Genomic DNA, 20437 nt, shown 5'->3' with positions numbered 1-20437 from the left:
GATACTAGTGCTTAGAGTATCTTTAGAAATGTCATTTAGGTAGACTTCGTTGGGTGAAAGAATTTCATTAGGATTAATTTCAAACTTATAATCCGTGTTCATATTTGTAAACCCTGACATTTGCTGTAATAACAACTTTCAGATACTCCACAGCAACTGGAAATAGATTTAGAAAAGAGAAAGGACATTTACAGAGAATATGTACAATTCATTTTAATCAAGTATCTTCCTAACCAAGCCTTTTACCAGATCAAGCAACAAATAGCAAAATTAATTTGGTTTCTCCTTTTCTTCTGCTTTCTGCTATAAGAAGGCAGCAGTAATAAGAAAAAAAAAGACATAATTAATGTCTTTGGAGTAAATGATTATTTACTCAAAACACAGAAAGCAGAATTGAAAGCAGGGACTCTAAGATATTTGTATACCAGTGTTAAATGTGGCATTATTCACAATAACCAAATGGTGGAAACAACTCAATTGTCCACCAACAGATGAATAGATAAACAAATTGTGGTATCTGTACAAAATGGCATATCATTCAGCTACAGGAAAGAATGATGTTCTGATACCTGCTACAACGTGGATAAACATGCTAAGCAAAAGAAGCCAGAGACAAAAGGACAAATATTATGTGATTCTACTTATATGAAATATCTGGACTAGGCAAATTCATAGAGACATACAATAGATTAGAGGTTTTCAGGGGCTAGGAAGAAGGAGAAAATGGGGAGTTATTGCTTAATGGTCACAGAGTTTATCTTTGAAGTGATCAAAAAGTTTTGGAAATGCTGGTAATGGTTGCACAACTTTCTGAATGTAATTGATGCCACTGAATTATACACTTAAAAATAGTTCAAGTGGCAAATTATATGTTTAAAAGTATTTTTGTTATCTGATTCTTAGATGATTGGTTTTCTTTTTGATGATTTTCTGTTACTTTGACCTTTGACTTGTTATTAGGGTACAGGAAGAATGTCGAACTGCAAAAGGTGATATAGAAATCAGTCTTTATACAGTTGAAAAGAAGAAAAAACCATCTTACACTACTCAAAGGGTAAGTATAGTTTTACAATACTTTGGGATACACTATTTGCAGATATTTGTAGATAATAGGCTTTTGAGAGGCAGCAGTTGTGTATTAAGAGACTATTTCAATAGGTATCTGCGTATAGGGAACCTACTTTTTGAGCCACAAATTGAGATATATGATTATTATTAATAAGAACAAAGTTACAAGTCGAGTGTCCCCCCAAATCTAGGACATGTGGTCATTGTAGGTATAAGATATTTGTATTAAAATAACCATTTTTATATGGTCAAAGTAGAACCTTCAATATATTACCAGATCACTAATTAGAATGTAAAACAAATGATCCAGATATCCTAGGCCAGAGATTGGCAAACTATAGCCCATGGGCCAGATCAGTTCTGCTACCTATTTCTGTTAATTTTTATTGGAACGCAGCCACGTTCACTTATTTATGTCTTGTATATGGTTGCTTTCAGCCTTAAGACAGAATTGAATAGTTGTAAAAGAGATTGTATGACTTGCAAAGCCAAAAAAGTGTTTACACTTTGGTCCTTTGCAGAAAAAGTTTGCTGATCCCTACCCTAGACCCATTCCTGGCTCACCAAATCATTTAGGAGCAAAATATGATCTCTATATTGTGATGTACTATAGAAAGAAACTGCTAAGCAGAATACTCTCAGGTACACCAAATGTATAGTTTTGTTCCCAAATTTCACCATAATTTCTGTAGAGTGTGGTAATTTGAAGAGTCTAAGATGATTTTGATGTTGTTAAACAAATCTAGGTAATGGACGCTGAATTTGCATTTTTTTTCCGTAATTGAGAAACAGAAATTTAGGTAAATATCAAATGGATATCTGCAAATATTAGATCATTTTGATGTTTGCTTTCTTAACATTATTGTTAAGAAATTAACTTTATTGTTTGTTAATTTATTTGCTGTTCTCTGGTAAGATTTTTTTTTTAAGAGATTTTGAATGACTCAGAGCAATGATTTTTATTCTTATTTCCTACTAAGCTGATTTTATCAAACATCAGACTTGGCTGAGACTGATGGACACAGGGTACTTAGGTCTGTAGATATTTTTACTTATGTTGAAAATGTGAAACATTTACATACACTTTTAAACTTGTTGGCTCCTAATTACATTCTAGGATTGCAGCTTAGCTAAATGGAATATCAATAGTAATGTTTTATATTTGTAAAGGTTAGAATAAAATAGTTTTCACTTCAAATTTTAGTCGTTAAAAATTAAATCTCTATTTTGACCTGTTTACTAAATGAACATACTGCCAATTCTTGTTATAACTACAAGTAAGTTATCCATAGTTACTCAATTTCTTTTCTTCTATATTGTCCGCAAATAGTAGAAATAATGTGTGCCTTTGACGAAGAATCAAATTCTAAAATATTTGAAGAGATTTATTCTGAGCCAAAAATGAGTGACCAATGGTCCGTGGCACAGCCCTCAGGTGATCCTGAGACTCTGTGCCTGAGATGGTCGGGCTACAACTTGGTTTTATACATTTTAGGGAGACATAAGACATCAATCAATAGATGTAAAATGTACACTGGTTTGGTGCAGAAAAGCAGGACAACTGGAAGGTGGGTGGTGGGCTTCCAGGTCAATTTCCAATCCAAGATTTTCTGACTGGAAATTGGTTGAAAGAGTTTTTATCTAAATACCTGGAATGAAGAGAAAGGAATGTCTGGATTAGGATAAGGGTTTGGGTAGCCAGGTGTGGTGGTGCATGTCTGTAATCCCAGCTACTTGGGAGGCTGAGGCAGGAGAATCGCTTGAACCTGGGAGCCCGAGGTTGCAGTGAGCCCATATCATGCCATTGCACTCTAGCCTGCGCAACTAGAGTGAAACTCCGTCTCAAAAAAAAAAAAAAAAAAAAAAAATGAGGATTTGTGAAGACCAAGATTCTTATTATGCAGATGAAGCCTCCAGGTAGCAAACTTCAGAGAAAATAGGTTGTAAATGTTTGTTATTGGACTTAAAAAGATGCCAGACTCTTAGTTGATTCTCCCTTGAAGGGGGTCCTCTGCACAATGTAGGTTTTCCCCCACAAGAGACAACTTTGCAGGGCTATTCCAAGGTATGGCAAAGAAACATTTGGGGTTAAAATATTCTGATTCCCCTCTTTATCTGTCATGTGATGTTATGCCAAAGTCAGGTTGGAAAAGTAAAGCCATGTTACATAGAGTTAAATAAAACCGCTCTGATGGGACTCTATGGTTTGTAAGGCATGACTCCCCAGACCCTTGAGATAGGAATTTGAGCAAGAGAATAAAAAAAGAGCAGAGTTTAGATTTCAGTTCCAAAAATTAAATTGTTACTTTTTGTATGTAGATTGTTTTGAGTCCTTTCCCTTCTGTTGTTAGAAGTAATCTAAGATTTATTATTTCATTTTTATTTTAAACAACTCTCTCCTGGACCTAGTTTTGTATTTGAGAGGTGGGGGGTTGGAGATTGGACTAAATTTATTCTAAAGATACTTTTTAGCTCTTAAGAATCTTAAGAATGCTCGGAGAGGCTGAGGCAGGAGAATGGCGTGAACCCGGGAGGCGGAGCTTGTAGTGAGCCGAGATCGCGCCACTGCACTCCAGCCTGGGTGACAGAGCGAGACTCCGTCTCAAAAAAAAAAAAAAAAAAAAAAAAAAAAAAAAAAAAGAATCTTAAGAATGCTGTTGATGAAAGAGTCAAACTCTATAAAATATTTGAAGAGATTTATTCTGAGCCATACATGAGTGACCAGTGACTGGATGCACAGTCTCAAGAAGCAGTCCTGAGAACATATGCCTAAGATGGCCAGGCTACTGGTTGGATTTATACAATTTAGAGAGACAAGACATCAATCAGTACATGTAAGACAGTACATTGGTTTGGTACAGAAAGGCAGGACAACTCACGGAGGTGTGACGGAGGAGGTTCCAGGTCATAAGTGGATTCAAAAATTTTCTAATTAGCAATTAGTTGAAAGAGTTAAGTTGTTGTCTAAAGACCTAGAATCAATGGAAGGAAATGTCTGGGTTTAGATAAGGAGTTTTAGAGACCGAGATTCTCATTACGCAGAAGCCTCTAGGGAGCTTTTTTCACAGAGAGTAGGTTGCAAATGTTTCTTTTCAGACTTAAATAAGAGTGCCACTCTTGGTTGATTCTCTCCTGGATCAGGAAAAAGGCCTGGAAAGAGAAAGGGATTCTCTACAGAATGTTGATTTTAAGACAGCTTTACAGGGCTATTTCAAGATATGACAAAGAAACATATTTGCAGTTAAAATATTTTGATTTCCTTCTTTCTCTGTTGTATGATGTTATGCCAGAGTCAGATTGGAAAGTTAAAACACGTTATACAGGGTTAAGTAAAACCCCTCTGATGAGACTTTGGTTTGTAAGGCATGGAACCTCCCCTCCCATGCCCACCCCTGCAGAAGTCCTCTTAGATAGAAATTTGGGCAAGAGAAATAAAAGATCAGAGTTTAGCCCTCAATGTTAATCTAGAATGAACAAAAGTATAGATTATTAAATCCACTTATATATCTTAGCACCTTAAAAAAGTTTTCCAGATTTTTGAACAGAACTAAATAAATACACATTATATATACACAAATATAACTGAAATGTCTTACTTCATCCTATAATAATTCTGAATAATGTGGCATATGTAAATTATGAATGGGCAAATTCTTGCAACCCAGACATTTCTTTTTTTTTTTTTTCAGGAGGCGAACAATTTTATTTTACAGTTGGCTTTAAAATCACAAAGACACTTTTTTCACATAAAAACATTAGTACAGATACCTGTACTTTCTAGAAAGTGATTATATAGACACCTCAAAGAAAAATGTACCCCATTATATGGTTTTAGTGAGGTTGCTTAGAAAAAACTCACATCTGGACTGATTCCCTAAAACATACCATTCCACCACCATTCTACTGATGATTAATATCATCAGTATGTCTTCCAGCATTATTACATATTTGATAATACATACATAGGCTGGCTTATCACTTAATGTTCCATTGGTTCATCAGCCTTTTCTGCTGGTTCATCAGCAGGTTGAGCAGGCTGTGCCTTTCTCTGTGGCCTTTCTTCAAGACCTTCCAGGATTGGAGGCACATCATCATCATCATCATCATAGATTGTAAACTCCAAATTTTTACCAGCAATTCCAATGGAAACATTTTTGTAGTTATGTCCTGTTCTGCAGGACTTGTCTCTCTTAAGGCATGCAGACCATGTTTAACCAGTTCATTTAAATTTTTTTCCATAAATTTGGACATGTCTCTCCAAGTAAGTACGAGCTGACTGAGAATGGGCCCCAGTGGACATAGCTCTGTAGTCAAAATAGTCAGCAGATGACCAGGTTTGGAAAATGTGAGGCCCATATCATTATAACCACCAATAAGTAGCCTAACACCATATGGTCTCCAGCTATATTGTTGTGTTGATATTTGGGTCTTGCTTCCAATTAGAGATACAAGAGAAGACACAGGAAGTAGTCTATCAGATACAAATCTGGAATCAAAACACTTCTGGCACATAAAATTACATAACAGTCTACCATCATCAGTAAGCCCTGCAATTGAGATACCAATATGGTTGTCAACATGGATAATTTTTTTCTGATAAGCTGCAAGCTCCAATGGTGCCCTTTTCAATGCAACCAATACTGCATGGATTTTTGATTTCAGACCAACTGTGGCTGAACCTTGTTTAACAGCTTCCATTGCATATTCAGTTTGATGAATCCTGCTCCAGACAATGATATCATTGTCATACTGGTTTCCAAACGTGGTTCCAGCACAGGTCTGGTTGCAGCCTCTGGCAAAACTGAGGATCAAGAAGTCGCTACCTAAACTATTACTCTGCATTGTACAGAGAAGTCTGTGGGACTTTGTAACCCAGACTTTTCAGCACTGTCTTTAATTTGATCACAAGGTTTACAAAATAGGAGAGTGATCAGTATTAAGTGGAAAGTGGGTTAAATATGTATAAATATAGTTCTGTGTTGACTTTTCTTTTGGGGAATTTATTCTCATCTCCTACTCACCCCTACCCCCCACCTAATTTGCTTTATATATGTTCCTTGTGTGTTTACTGAGCTTTTACTTTTTTAAAATTTATTATTCTTCTCTTTTACAGAATGATTATGAGCCTAGCTGTGGGCGTTCTTTACGCAGGACACAGCGCAAACGTCAGCATACTTATCAAACACGGTCCAACATAGAGCATAATTCACAAGCATCATGTCAAAATTCAGGTGTACAGGAAGACTCAGACAGCTCCTCAGAGGTTATATATATACTATTATTTATTTGATGTAGTTTTTTGTTTCCCAGTTTGTATCATCCATTTGGGTTTAAGGGTCACTTCTTTAATAGAAAATTATTTTAATTATATTCTTATGAGATTTGTTCATTTATAATACATTTATTAGGTATATTTGGGCATATTTAATTCATTTGGGTGTCTTGGATTTGTACCTCAGATGCTGTCTTGGTGAGGGTATCAAATATACCAGCAAGAGTTTGACTTTGAGACAGTGAAAAAAAGAGTAAGAGGAAATCAGCCTAGAAATGGAAAGGAGCGAAATATAAAGAGCATTAATAAGTTACATAGTTTCAGAACTGGTTGGCTATCTAATCAACATAATATACACATTTTTTGTTATTATTGACATCACCCCTCATAGAGATCATTGAGTGTTGATTTTTCTCAGACCTACCTTTTTCATGGTAATGAGTAAAGAGCATAGCTTCTTTTCATCTTGTTCTTCTATTCTCCAGTCTTTTTGTTCTCTTAACAGCTTTCATTGTTAAATGCATAATGAAGGTTTAATCATGCATTGACAATATATGGTACTCTCCTTCTCCTGCCGTTCGCAATTCTTTTTTTTTTTTTTTTTTTTTTGAGATGGAGTCTCGCTCTGTCCCCAGGCTGGAGTGCAGTGACACCTACTTGACTCACTGCAACCTCTGCCTCCCGGGTTCAAGAGATTCTCCTGCCTCGGCCTCCCCAGGAGCTGGGATTACAGGCATGCGCCACCATGCATGGCTAATTTTTGTATTTTTAGTAGAGCCAGGGTTTCACCCTGTTGGCCAGGCTGATCTTGAACTCTTGACCTCAGGTGATCTGCCCGCCTTGGCCTCCCAAAGTGCTAGGGTTACAGGTCTGAGCCACTGCACCTGGCCCCATTCACAGTTCTTAAACTATTATCAAAGATGTCCTACATTCATGCCCCACCCCCACCCATATGAAATCTTGATCTTAAAAGAATGATCACTATTCAGGAGCTGATGCTTCCCCCACCCTTTAAAAAAAAAAAGAAAAAAAGACAAGAGTCTTGTTCTGTTGCCCAGGCTGGAGTGCAGTGGCTCAATCTCAGCTGACTACAGCCTCCACCTCACAAGTTCAAGCAATTCTCCTGTCTCATCCTCCCAAGTAGCTAGGACTACAGGTGCATGCCACCGTGCCCTGCTAATTTTTGTATTTTTAGTAGAGACAGGATTTCACCATATTGGTCAGGCTGGTCTCGAACTCCTGACCTCAGGTGATCTGCCTGCCTTGGCCTTCCAAAGTGCTGGGATTACAGGGATGAGCCACTGCACCTGGCCTGATGCTCCCTTTTAAATGTAATGTGATAACAGCATTGTGGTTGTACTTTTAAAACAAATCCTAATCTTAGTAAATATTTATGGTTAAAATGGTTTTTTTGGTCATGATGTGCATCAAACTAATGCTAGAGTATAAGGCAGTGGGTGAGGGTATAGATAAAATAGGAAGTGAATTATTATCTAAACTGGAGATTGTGTACACGGGTTATCCTCTACTGTATTTAAAATTTTACATAAAAAAGATAATTAAAATTTTTAATGGAGAGTAATTATGTTAACTCGATAGAGACATATAGGCATTTTTAAAACAATGTTTCTAATATTGTATTTAAGAGGGTTATATTTGAAGTTAAGAAATCTGTTGAGTCTTTGAAATCACAAAAATGTGTTTTATATCAATAAGATAATGATGCTAGAAATTTAGAAATACCTAGTAGACTTAGTTGTTAGCTACAGATATACTTAGAACAATAATTATGTGCATTTTAAGGAGAACATTTTTTGAGGGCAGAATTCAAAAAAATGCTATAAAACAGGTAGTGGTTTTTTAGTTAGACATACATTAGCTGGTAATATCCATATATCTTAATTGCTGGCTCTTTGTTGTAGGAAGATGAAACTGTTGGCACAAGTGATGCTTCGGTAGAGGATCCCGTTGTTGAATGGCAAAGTGAAAGTTCTTCCAGGTAGTTTTAATGGTTTTAATTTGGTCAAAATTATTGAACAGTTTTAATATGAAATTGTGTTCTTGTAGGAAACTGGTAAAACCAGAATTAAAATAGTGTTTTGTAGTAGAAAAGGTACTGGCTGGAAGCCGAGAGACCTGATGTGATCCTGGCTCTCCCAATATCTTTCTGACGTCACTGTGGGCCTTTTAGTTTCTTCATCTATAAAATAAGATTCTTTTTAAATCCAAGATTCTACATTTTGGCAATTATATTCACCCTCTGCATAATGATGTTTCAGTCAATGACGGAGTGCATATGACTATGGTCCCATAATGAAGCTGAAAAATTCCTGTCACCTAGTGACATCATAGCCATTGTAACACTGTAGCACAAAGTGTTATTCACGTGTTTGTGAGGATGCTGGTGTAAATTAACTTGCTGAACTGTCAGTTATACAAAAGTTTAGCATATACAATTATGTACAGTATATAGTACTTAATAAACAACTATGTTACTGGTTTATTTACTATGCTATACTTTTATATTATTATGTTTTCTTCATTTCATTTTCTATTCTTTTAGAGATGGTGTCTTGCTATGTTGCCCAGGCATGCCTTGAACTCCTGGGCTCAAGCAGTCCTCCCATCTCAGTCTCCTGAGTAGCAGGGTGTACAGGTGCACACCAGTTTGCTCAGTTTATGCTATACTTTTTATTGTTATTTTAGAGTGTACTTGTCCTACTTGTAATAAATTATGAGCTGTAAAATAGCCTCTGTCAGGTCCTCAAAGAGATATTCCAGAAGAAGGCATTATTATCACTGGAGATAAAAGCTCCATGTGTTTTTGTCTCTGAATATCTTCCAGTGGAACAGGAAAAGATGCGGAGATGGAAGACGGTGATATTGATGATCCTGACCCTCTGTAGGCTTAGGCTAATGTTTGTGTCTTAGTTTTTAAACAAAGTTTAAAAAAAAAAAAATTTAAACCTTAAAAATAGAAAAAATCTTATAGAGTAAGGATATAAAGAAAATATTTGCTGAGCACGGTGGCTTACTTCTGTAATCCCAGCACTTTTGGAGGCCGAGGCAGGAGGGTCACCTGAGGTCAGGAGTTCGAGACCAGCCTGGCCAACACGGTAAAACCCTGTCTCTACTAAAAATACAAAAATTACCTGGACGTGGTGGCAGAGGCCTGTAATCCCAGCTAGTCGGGAGGCTGAAACAGGAGAATTTCTTGAACCCGGAAGGCAGAGATTGCAGTGAGCCGAGATTGCGCCATTGCACTCCAGCCTGTGCGACAAGAGCGAAACTCTGTCTCAAGAAAAAAAAAAAAATACGGCTGTACAATGTGTTTGTGTTTGTGTTTTAAGCTAAGTGTTACTACAAAAAAGTCAAAAAGTTAAAAAAACTAAAAAGTATAAAGTAAAAATGTTACAGTAAGCTGATTAATTTCTTGTTGAAGAAAGAAAAATATTTTTTATAAATTTAGTGTAACCCAAGTGTAGTGTTTGTAAAGTCTTCAGTAGTGTACAGTAATGTTCTAGGTCTTCACATTCACTCATCATCCCTCACTGACTCACCCACAGCAACTTTCAGTTCTATAAACTCCATTCATGTTAAGTGCCCTATGTAGGTATACATTTTTAAAAATCTTTTACACTATATTTTTACTGTACCTTTTCTATGTGTAGATATACACTTAGCATTGTGTAGATATATACTTAGCATTGTGTTAAAATTGCCGACAGTATTCAGTACAGTCACATGCTGTACAAATTTGTAGCCTTGGAGCAGTAGACTCTACTATATAGAATAGCTGTGTGGTAGGCTATACTGTCTAGGTTTGTGTAAGTATACTCTGTATGATATTCATACAATGACAAAATCACCTAATGATGCATTTCTCTGAAAGTATCCCCTTTGTTAAATGACACATGACTGTATATGTATTTATTTCAGTTTTAAAACAATCCCATTTCAGCATTTCCAAGAATAAGATGCTTTTTTATTTTAAAGAAGCTTTTGTGATTTTGGACAGGGATTTTAATTCCTGTTATAGGAAACTAAGCATTATAATTATAATATAATCCTTGGATAAAGTATACTTCATCCAAGAAGCATTTCATTGAAATTACTTAGATAATGGTCGAAATTCTATATATATATATATATATTTTTTGAGATGGAGTCTCACTCTGTCACCCAGGCCGGAGCGCAATGGTACAGTCTCGGCTCACTGCAACCTCTGCCTCTTGGATTCAAGTGATTCTTCTCTCTCAGCTTCCCGAGTAGCTGGGACTACAGGCGTGTGCCATTACACCCAGCTAATTTTTGTATTTTTAGTAGAGATGGGGTTTTGCCATGTTGACCAGGCTGGTCTCGAACTCCTGATCTCGTGATCCGCCCATCTTGGCCTCCCAAAGTGCTGGGATTAGAGGTGTGAGCCACCGCGCCTGGCTGATATTTTTTCTCTTAAGTTAGAACAAAATCCAGCCATGTCATTTATAATGCTGTTTGCTTACAGAATGATCTTTCAATTATTAAGTAAAACTACTCCTTTTCTATACTTAGGTATCCATAATTTTGATTTATTTACAGTGATTCATCAAGTGAATATTCTGATTGGACAGCAGATGCTGGAATAAATTTACAACCCCCAAAAAGACAAACCAGACAGACAACACGCAAAATATGCAGCAGCTCTGATGAGGAAAATTTGAAGTCCCTAGAAGAAAGGCAGAAGAAACCTAAGCAGACTAGAAAGAAGGTTTGTAACTTTATAAGTTATTTTGTTGGGCCGGGCGCGGTGGCTCACGCTTGTAATCCCAGCACTTTGGGAGGCCGAGGCGGGCGGATCACGAGGTCAGGAGATCGAGACCATAGTGAAACCCCGTCTCTACTAAAAATACAAAAAAAATTAGCCGGGCGTGGTGGCGGGCGCCTGTAGTCCCAGCTACTCGGAGAGGCTGAGGCAGGAGAATGGCGTGAACCCGGGAGGCGGAGCTTGCAGTGAGCCGAGATCGGGCCACTGCACTCCAGCCTGGGTGACAGAGCAAGACTTCGTCTCAAAAAAAAAAAAAAATTTTGTTTTTGTTATTTTTGTTTTTTGCCTTTGATACTTAAATATTTAATTGTAACATTGACTTTTCTCTAAAAATAACATTTCATCTGAGAAAGTAAGTAAAAGTAGTTTGACTTCAAAATGTAAAGAATTTTTGAAATTTTTCTGTTATCAAAGGTAGAGGCTAGAATGTTTCATTATAATTTGTTATTCAAACATTCACAATCGTTTGTTAAAATGTAGCAATGTCCTAAAATAAACTAGTCTTAATGAAATTATTATTCTTGTCACTTTTATCTGACAACATTATTATTCTTGTCATGTGGTATTTTGAGTCCTCATTTTTAACATTTTTAACTTGTAACATGGAAGAGTATGATAAATTGTATAGGACTCTCTCTCCATTCCACTATGTTTTTTGGTGTTTTTTTAAAGAGATGGGGTCTTTTTATGTTGCCCAGAGTGGAGTGCAGTGGCTATTCACAGGCATGATAATAACACACTGCAGACTCAAACTGCTAGGCTCAAGCAATACTCCCACCTCAGCCTCCTGGTTAGCTGGGACTACTGGTGTGTACCACTGTGCCTGGCTTACCTTTTTGTTTTTATTTCATCCCAATGACAGTTTCTTTTCCCCACTATAACTTCATTTAAATGATTTAAAGACTTGGTTTATGTAGTTATTTTAATTTTAACTTCAAAATTGATTATAGACACATTCTGTAGTCTTTTGCTTTAGTAGACAGAATTATTTTCTTGATTATCACTATTTTGTTGGCAAAAACTTATTCTTACATTTGAATTCACGTGGTAGTCAAGGGACGTATGTAAAAGTTACGGTTTTCAGGTAGTATATAGTGTCAAGTTATTACCTGTCAGTTAAAATTTAGTAAAGTGATTTTTTATTGACAGAAAAGTTGTATATAATAAAGCAAAATCATTCAAATTTATATACTTTAGGTTTCATTGTAGCCTGAAATTTTTAATCTTCTCTACCTACTATTTTTCATACTACTGTTCATGTGTTTTATGTGTTGGAGAACTGTGTTTTATACATATACTTTTCATGTATTTATGTTTTAGAAAGGAGGACTGGTTTCTATGGCAGGTGAGCCTAATGAAGAATGGTTTGCCCCTCAGTGGATCTTGGATACTATACCCCGACGTTCCCCATTTGTCCCACAAATGGGAGATGAGGTAATTGTTACCTGTTAAAACCTTTTTCTGTGGAGCCTCAAGAGCACTAACTTTAATCAGTCTTAATATATTTATATTCCTAATTCCATTATAATAATATATACAGTGTCTTATCTGCTCTGCTCAATTATATATTTCTTGTGGAAGGTGACTGAACAGTATTAATCTTTGTATCCTTTGTAGGGCCTGGCACAGTAGCTTCAGTCTATTAGGTGCTCATTGAATATTGAGATAAATTAATCAGCTTGTGAAGTCATGAAAATAATTGGCTTTATTTTAATCTGAATTGCCACTTAGTAGAATTGAGTGGCATTTTGAGTCCTCATTCATGTTCCAATATTTAAAAAAAAAACAAAACACGTTCAACCTGATAGAAAGTATACAAGAAGGTATTTACTCCTTTAAATGAGTAGGGGAATGTAATTTTGCAAACAGGTCTTTCTTTCTGAGTCTGTGATTGACGAGTATAGCCGTATTTATTATTGGCCAGTCAAAAATTAATCAAAATTCTACCTGGTAAATAATTTTCATTTTATTATGAAAATTATCGTAACATTGGAACATTAGAACTCTTTTTGGCTTGGATATTGTCTGATATACTAATTATTTTTTTATTGATTCAATGTTTTTACACAGTTTTTAATTTAAGAGTGATAGTAGAAATGTGGTATTGTCATTGCAGCAGAAGAAGGAGCAAAACCTTGCAAGTAGGCTCTAAACATTTTGGGAACAATAAAAATTTTACCAAACTTTTCTGTAATTGCCTGTTATAGAGATCTTATATCAGAGTAGCTATCAAATAGCCTTACAAATAAATTATTACCTGCTGATTATCTTTAGGTATTTTAAAATGTTTCTTTTGATATTTTCTTATAGGTATTGGACTTCTGAGTAATGCTTGTTTGCATAGTTATGTTAATAAATATTTTCTGATGAATGCTATACTTCAAAAACAGAGAACTTGTAAAATTTTATTGGTATATCTCAATTCGCTATTTCTTATAGTTGTTGCCTGTTTTTATTTTCTGGAGGCAGAAAAGGAGTAATGTTTAATTATCTTAGAAAACTTTATAGAACAATATAAGGATCTATACACTCTAAGATCTGATGAGACTCCTGTCTAAGGACCATTTTTCTCCATTCTTTGGTGGAATTCCTTTTCCTCTATGTTGTTAAACTTACTACATCTTTATATGCTTCAAGACTAATGTGTATGAGGTGAAGACAGTTCTTCAGGTAATGAGGAAGATGTATGTAAACCAGACAGTGAATATGTAGAGAATGTTTTTAAAGAAATTATAAAGGCAAACATATACTTTTTATATAATTGATTTCTTAATGGCAGCATTACTTTCTACTTCATCTTAATATTAAGCCTTTATTGTCTTGCCTAGATATCCCTACATACAGATCATTGCTTCTTAAAGTTATCATTTTCAAGGTCTAATTCAAATACTAACTTTTCCAGGGTGTTATCCTTGTTTTTCATTGATCAGTCCCTCTGTCCTCATAAGCTTTTCTACCTAAATTATTTTTCTCTTCTGATATATAATATATTCTACCTTGCATTATAGTTATGTATCTACATGAGTTTCCGTATCCTAGAGGAAATGTTTTTATGCCTTATCACAGCATCTAGTGCCTATACATAGATGTTCAATGATCAGTATTTGTGGAGTTCAGGTATGAATATATAATAAAGGATATCTTAATGACATGTGTATTATTAGTTTTTAACCCTTACAATTATTTTATTTACCAATTTTAAACCTTTTTTATTTTCTGCTCAAATTTTTAGCTATTAGAAATTCTGACTTAGTATTGATTGGTAGAATATGTTAATGTATTTTGGAAATCTCATAATATGGTATTTTTTGTTACTTTCTTCTATTTACTTATCTCTATCACTACTTTTTTTTTTTTTTTTTTGACGGAGTCTCACTCTGTTGCCAGGCTAGAGTGCAGTGGAGCTATCTTGGCTCACTGCAACCTCTACCTCCTGCATTCAAAGCAATCCTCCTGCCTCAGCCTCCGGAGTAGCTGGGATTACAGGCGTGCACCACCACGCCTGGCGAATTTTTTGTATTTTTAGTAGAGACGGGGTTTCACCATGTTGGCCAGGCTGGTCTCGAACTCCTGACCTCAGGTGATCCACCCATCTCAGCCTCCCAAAGTGCTAGGATTACAGGTGTGAGCCACTGTGCCTAGCCTCTATCACTGCTTTTAAACTTGAGGAAAAGAAACTTTTTGTAATAAATATAGAAAATGATAGTAAATGGTGGCTTAAAGAGCTGAAGAATTAATTGAATTCATTTTCCTTCCATAATATGCCAGTTCTGACATGAACTCTTGTAACAGGCAACTTTTAATTTGTCTTGAAATTACTCCATTTAGTAACCTGTGATTTATACTGTTTATATGAAATGTGTAGACTGAATATTAAAATTTTGATAGTTAGAGTGTCAGTTATAATTTGAAGTATAGTACAGTTGTCCTTCAGTATCCACACAGAATTGGCTCTAGGACCCCTTGCAAATAACAGAATCTACAAGGACATTATATAAAAGGCATAGTATTTGCATATAACCTATATGTACATCCTCCTATATACTTTAAATTATCTCTGTATTACTTATGATACCTAATACAATGTAAATGCTATATTAATTGTTGTTATATGATATTGGTTTTTTATTTGTATTATTTATTTATTTATTTATTTATTTATTTTTTGAGAGGGAGTTTTGCTCTTGTTGCCCAGGCTGGAGTGCAATGTTGCGATCTCGGCTCACTGCAACCTCCGCTTCCCGGGTTCAAGTGATTCTCCTGCCCCAGCCTCCCTAGTAGCTGGGATTACAGGCATATGTCACCATGCCCAGCTAATTTTTGTATTTTTATTAGAGACGGGGTTTCACCACGTTGGTCAGGCTGGTCTCGAACTCCTGACCTCAGGTGATCCACCTGCCTCAACCTCCCAAAGTGCTGGGATTAAAGGCATGAGCCACCATTCCCGGCCTAATTGTATTGTTATATATATATCTCAAATATTTTCAATCTGCAGTTGATTGGATTTGTTGATGCAGAAGCTGTGGATATGGAGGGGCACATATACTTTAAAATATGACCAGTTTTGTGTACATTTTCCATGAATCTGCTTCTTCAGCACACTTACGAAGCTGATTGAAGGGAAAGGACTGTGTTTACTGTGTTTATATGATATGGTACTGAGCACAGGGCTACATAAGCATGAATACTGAATTAACATCATTTGAAACCTTTATTATATAAAGTCTTTCAATATTATAATTATTTCTTTCTGCAAACAGAAGAGGATGTTTGTAGGAATGTATATTGGACATACAGAGTTATATAGGATGTTGCTGTTTAATACCTTATGTTTTCTGTTTTAGCTTATCTATTTTAGGCAAGGACATGAAGCTTATGTTCGGGCTGTAAGGAAATCAAAAATATACAGTGTTAATTTACAAAAACAGCCATGGAACAAAATGGATCTCAGGGTAAGTTTGCCAAATTCATAAGCTATGCAATGGAAGTAGCTTTGGAATTAAATTGCTTACCCATGGCTTTTTTCCTCAGTTTTATGCATATTTCACTGTTGATTGTGTATCCAAGATAAGATGATATACTATACTCTTGTAGAACTGAGTATTATGGATCACATTTTATATGTTTCTCAAAATTTGTATGCTATTTTCTATTGTCTAGTCTATACTAGTCCATAATTAGAGCAAAGCAGGAGTTCCCCTTTGTGGATATTTTCCCTAATCAGCAACTTTTTACCTTCTGGAGCCTCCATAAGCTGAGTGTGTAGACTATAAACACTCTCAAGGTTCTGACAGCTTTGGTATATATTAAATATGATAAATCACAAGAAGCCCAGAAACTTTTGGTGTTTTGTAAAATAGCTGTTTTGATATATTACCCTTGTAGCTACATATATAATACCCATGTGGCTCCATATTTTATGGCGAATGATTTTGTCAATAAATATTTCATTCATTTGTACATATCTATGTGTATATATATGCACACATGCACATACAGACAGACATAGGTATACATACACCACCATTTCTGCCTAGGTTTATGTGTGTTTCATTTTGGTTTTCTGAATAAGACAGTAAAGGGCCATTTTATGATAGTTTTCCAGGTAAATGAAGAGTTGTGTGATGATTCTTGACAGGAAGGATATAAGAGAAAATATGTATATTTATTTATTTTTTATTTATTTTGAGACAGAGTCTCACTCTGTTGCCCAGGCTGGAGTGCAGTGGCCCTATCTCAGCACACTGCAACATCTGCCTCCTGGGTTCAAGCGATTCTTCTGCCTCAGCCTCCTGAGTAGCTGGGATTACAGGTACACGCCATCACGCCTGGCTAATTTTTTGTATTTTTATTGGAGACAGGATTTTGCCACATTGACCAGGCTAGTCTCGAAGTCCTGACCTCAGGGTGATCCACCTGCCTCGGCCTCCCAAAGTGCTGGGATACAGGCATGAGCCACCGTGCCCAGCTGAGAATATGTGTATTTATTAAGATAAAGATTTGATTTAGATGTTTGTAAAACTTTTTATTAATGTCATCAGGTGCTAAAGTAGCTTATCAAGTGAGCTTTACATAATCATCTTCTGGAAGATAGGGACAGCTCCCATCTATTCTTCATCAAGTAAAAGTTGAGTCTTTTTTAGAATCAGAGGATTGAATAAAACATGTGATTTCTTACTCTTTCTTTTTTTTTTTTTTAAGACAGAGTCTCACTCTGTCACCCAGGCTGGAGTGCAGTAGAGCGATCTCGGCTCACTGCAACCTCCGCCTCCCAGGTTCAAGCAATTCTCCTGCCTCAGCCTCTCAAGTAGCTGGGATTACAAGCACCCACCACCACGCCTGGCTAATTTTTGCCTTTTTAGTAGAGATGGGGTTTCACCACGTTGGCCAGGCTGGTCTCGAACTCCTGACCTCAGGTGATCCACCCGACTTGGCCTCCAAAAGTGCTGGGATTACAGGAATGAGTTAACGCACCCGGCCAAGTTCTTACTTTTTATCCTAACCTTGTTGTCAAATTGTAGGAGCAGCTTATATGTGGTAAAAGAGCTTGTGCTTTGGAATAACACCTGGATTTCAATTCTAGCTCTGCTATATGCTAGTATATAACTTTAAGCAGGACCCTATACCTATGAAGATCAGTTTTGCCATCTGTTAAATGTGATTAATAATCAGTAAATGTGTATGATTGTTGTAAGATCATATCCAGAATCTATAAGGAACTTCAATCAACAAGCAAAAAAACAATCTCATTAAAAAATGGCAAAGGACATGAACAGGCACTTCTTAAAAGAAAATGTATAAGCAGCCAACAAACATGAAAAAATGCTAAAACATCACTAATCATTAGGGAAATACAAATCAAAGCCACAAGATACCATCTCACACCAGTCAGAATGGGTATTATTAAAAAGTCAAAACAAACAAACAGATGCTTGTGAGGTTGTGGAGAAAGGAGAATGCTTATATACTACTGGTGGGAATGTGAATTAGTTCAGCCACTGCGGAAAGCAATCTGGAGATTTCTCAGAAGACTTAAAGTAGAACTACCCAAATTCCATTACTGGGTATATACCCAAAGGAATATAAATTGTTCTACCGTGAAGACACATGCACACGCATGTTCATCACATCACTATTCACAATAGCAAAGACACGGAATCAATCTAGATGCCCGTCAGTGGTGGACTGGATAAAGAAAATGTACGTATACATCATGGAATACTGTGTAGCTATAAAAATTGAGATCATGGCCTTTACAGCAACATAGATGGAGCTGGAGGCCATTATCGTAAGTAAAACAGCTGAAAAACAGAAAATCAAATACCACACGCCCTCACTTACAAATGGGTACTAAACAGTTGGTACAATTGGACATGTAGATGGAAATGATAGACATTGGGGACTCCAAAGGAAGGGAGTTTAGGAGGGGGATATGGGTTAAAAACTTAGCTATTTGGTAAAATGGTTACTATTTGGAGGATGGGTACACTAGAAACTCAAACCCCACCATTATGCAATATATCTATGTAACAAACCTGCACGTGTACCCCAGGAATCTGAAGTAAAACAAAAACAACAAAAAAGATAATGTTGTAGACATTAAAAAATGTAAGTCTTTACCCCAAACATGTACATGTACATATATACCTGTATGCTTACATACTGTATTTTTGCTAGGGGAGTGATTTTTAACCAGAGCGTCATACTGCACTAGGGAGTTTTTCCAAAATAGATATATTACCGAGCTATACCCCAAACATAGAATTTGATTCTATAGGTGTAGGATTTCAGAACATTACATTTGAAGCATTTCCCCAGGTGATGTGGCTGCTCGTCCTTGGTTTAGAGCCTTGCACTAAACTACAACCTGCTATTAGGAGTTAAGAGCCATGTCTTATTACCTTTAACACTTAGTGTAGTGCCTGGCATTTAGAGAATTTTCAGATAATAAATTGTTCAAGTAATAATGAAATATTATGCAAATGTTAAATAATTATATTGAAAGTAATAATTTATTGGTATTCTCATGAATAGGAGCAAGAGTTTGTTAAGATTGTAGGAATCAAATATGAGGTTGGCCCACCCACACTGTGCTGCTTGAAGCTTGCATTTCTGGACCCAATTTCAGGCAAAATGACTGGAGAATCTTTTTCCATTAAGTGAGTAGTTATCTCTGGGTCTCTGTTTGAGTATGTGTATTTTAATACCTATTGTATATTTCACAGAGTACAGGGCTCAATGAGAGAGAAAACACTATAGCATTCTTTACTACAGGGTTTAGAATTATAAAGACCAGAGTTTAATTCCTAGTTTATTTCTCCATTTTATTTATATTTATGTGTGTGTGTGTGTGTGTGTGTGTGTGTGTGTGTGTGTGTGTGTATTTATGTTATGGATAGTTACATAGATAGGGTCATAAGCAAGTTACTTAACCTCTCTGAATTTATGTCTTCATTTGTAAAATGGAAATGCTAATCTCTTCCTAAAGATTGTTGTGAGTAATCAAAGACAAACCTTTATAATTCCCTAATTGAATGTTTGAAACATGGTGGTTGCTTTTATTTCTGTTAATGATAATAGGAATAATAAGTGAGAGGCTCTTTATGTGAAGTTGAGTTTAAAATGTAAGGAGATTAAAGAACATTAATTCATACTCCTTAATATAAAATACCTCATATTAAGGTTTATAAACCTGTATTGGCATCTTTATATTTTTAAAGTAATATGACAGTAGGCAGGGCACTCCCAAACAGGTCAGAGAAGGTGATGTTTAAGTAAAGGCATTTCTAGGGACTGTGAGGTTTGCAAAATTTTCTTAATGGGTCTACAATAAACATGTATCCTTGGATATTTAGTAACATATATTGTTATATCTCTATATTGATTCATATGTGCTTTATTTTCTGTATAGGTATCATGACATGCCGGATGTCATTGACTTCCTTGTGCTACATCAGTTTTATAATGAAGCCAAAGAAAGGAACTGGCAGATTGGTAAGTATAGAATTGTTGTTTAATAACTATTAAGCTTATGTACAGTAAGTAACTTTTTAACTGTGATTTAACAGAAATAAACTAGCTTATCATTTAGCTGAAAACAGCTATCAGAGAAACTAGAAAACTTAAGTTAAAATTTCCTTTTAGTTATTTCTTATGCACATTGTGTGTGGCATATAATCTCTAAACCTTCTGCAAATACCTACTCTATTAGTATACAAATAGGAATATAAAGAAAATTCTCAAATGTCTGTTGCCCTAAAATAGAGCACTTTACACTTAGGCTCTAAAACAGA

The 20437-nt window shown here is 35.8% G+C and overlaps 1 protein-coding gene and 1 pseudogene across 1 annotated transcript in view; one reads left to right on the top strand and one right to left on the bottom strand.

The window, feature by feature from the left end:
* The window catches only part of BRWD3 (bromodomain and WD repeat domain containing 3), a 136906-nt gene that overhangs the window by 97216 nt on the left and 19253 nt on the right, over positions 1 to 20437 (top strand). The window contains exons 20-27 of the mRNA XM_030806889.1: positions 961 to 1054; positions 6182 to 6331; positions 8263 to 8339; positions 10919 to 11087; positions 12465 to 12578; positions 15989 to 16096; positions 19179 to 19303; positions 20056 to 20138. Of these exons, the coding sequence (XP_030662749.1) occupies positions 961 to 1054; positions 6182 to 6331; positions 8263 to 8339; positions 10919 to 11087; positions 12465 to 12578; positions 15989 to 16096; positions 19179 to 19303; positions 20056 to 20138 (920 nt within the window). The remainder of the gene's footprint in view (positions 1 to 960; positions 1055 to 6181; positions 6332 to 8262; positions 8340 to 10918; positions 11088 to 12464; positions 12579 to 15988; positions 16097 to 19178; positions 19304 to 20055; positions 20139 to 20437) is intronic.
* Positions 5015 to 5910, bottom strand: LOC101179352 (annotated as a pseudogene).

Source organism: Nomascus leucogenys, chromosome X (genome assembly GCF_006542625.1).
Source record: "Nomascus leucogenys isolate Asia chromosome X, Asia_NLE_v1, whole genome shotgun sequence".
NCBI classification, from domain to species: domain Eukaryota; kingdom Metazoa; phylum Chordata; class Mammalia; order Primates; family Hylobatidae; genus Nomascus; species Nomascus leucogenys.
Note: the sequence above shows the minus strand (reverse complement) of the source record. Positions and strands in the feature narration are given on the sequence as shown.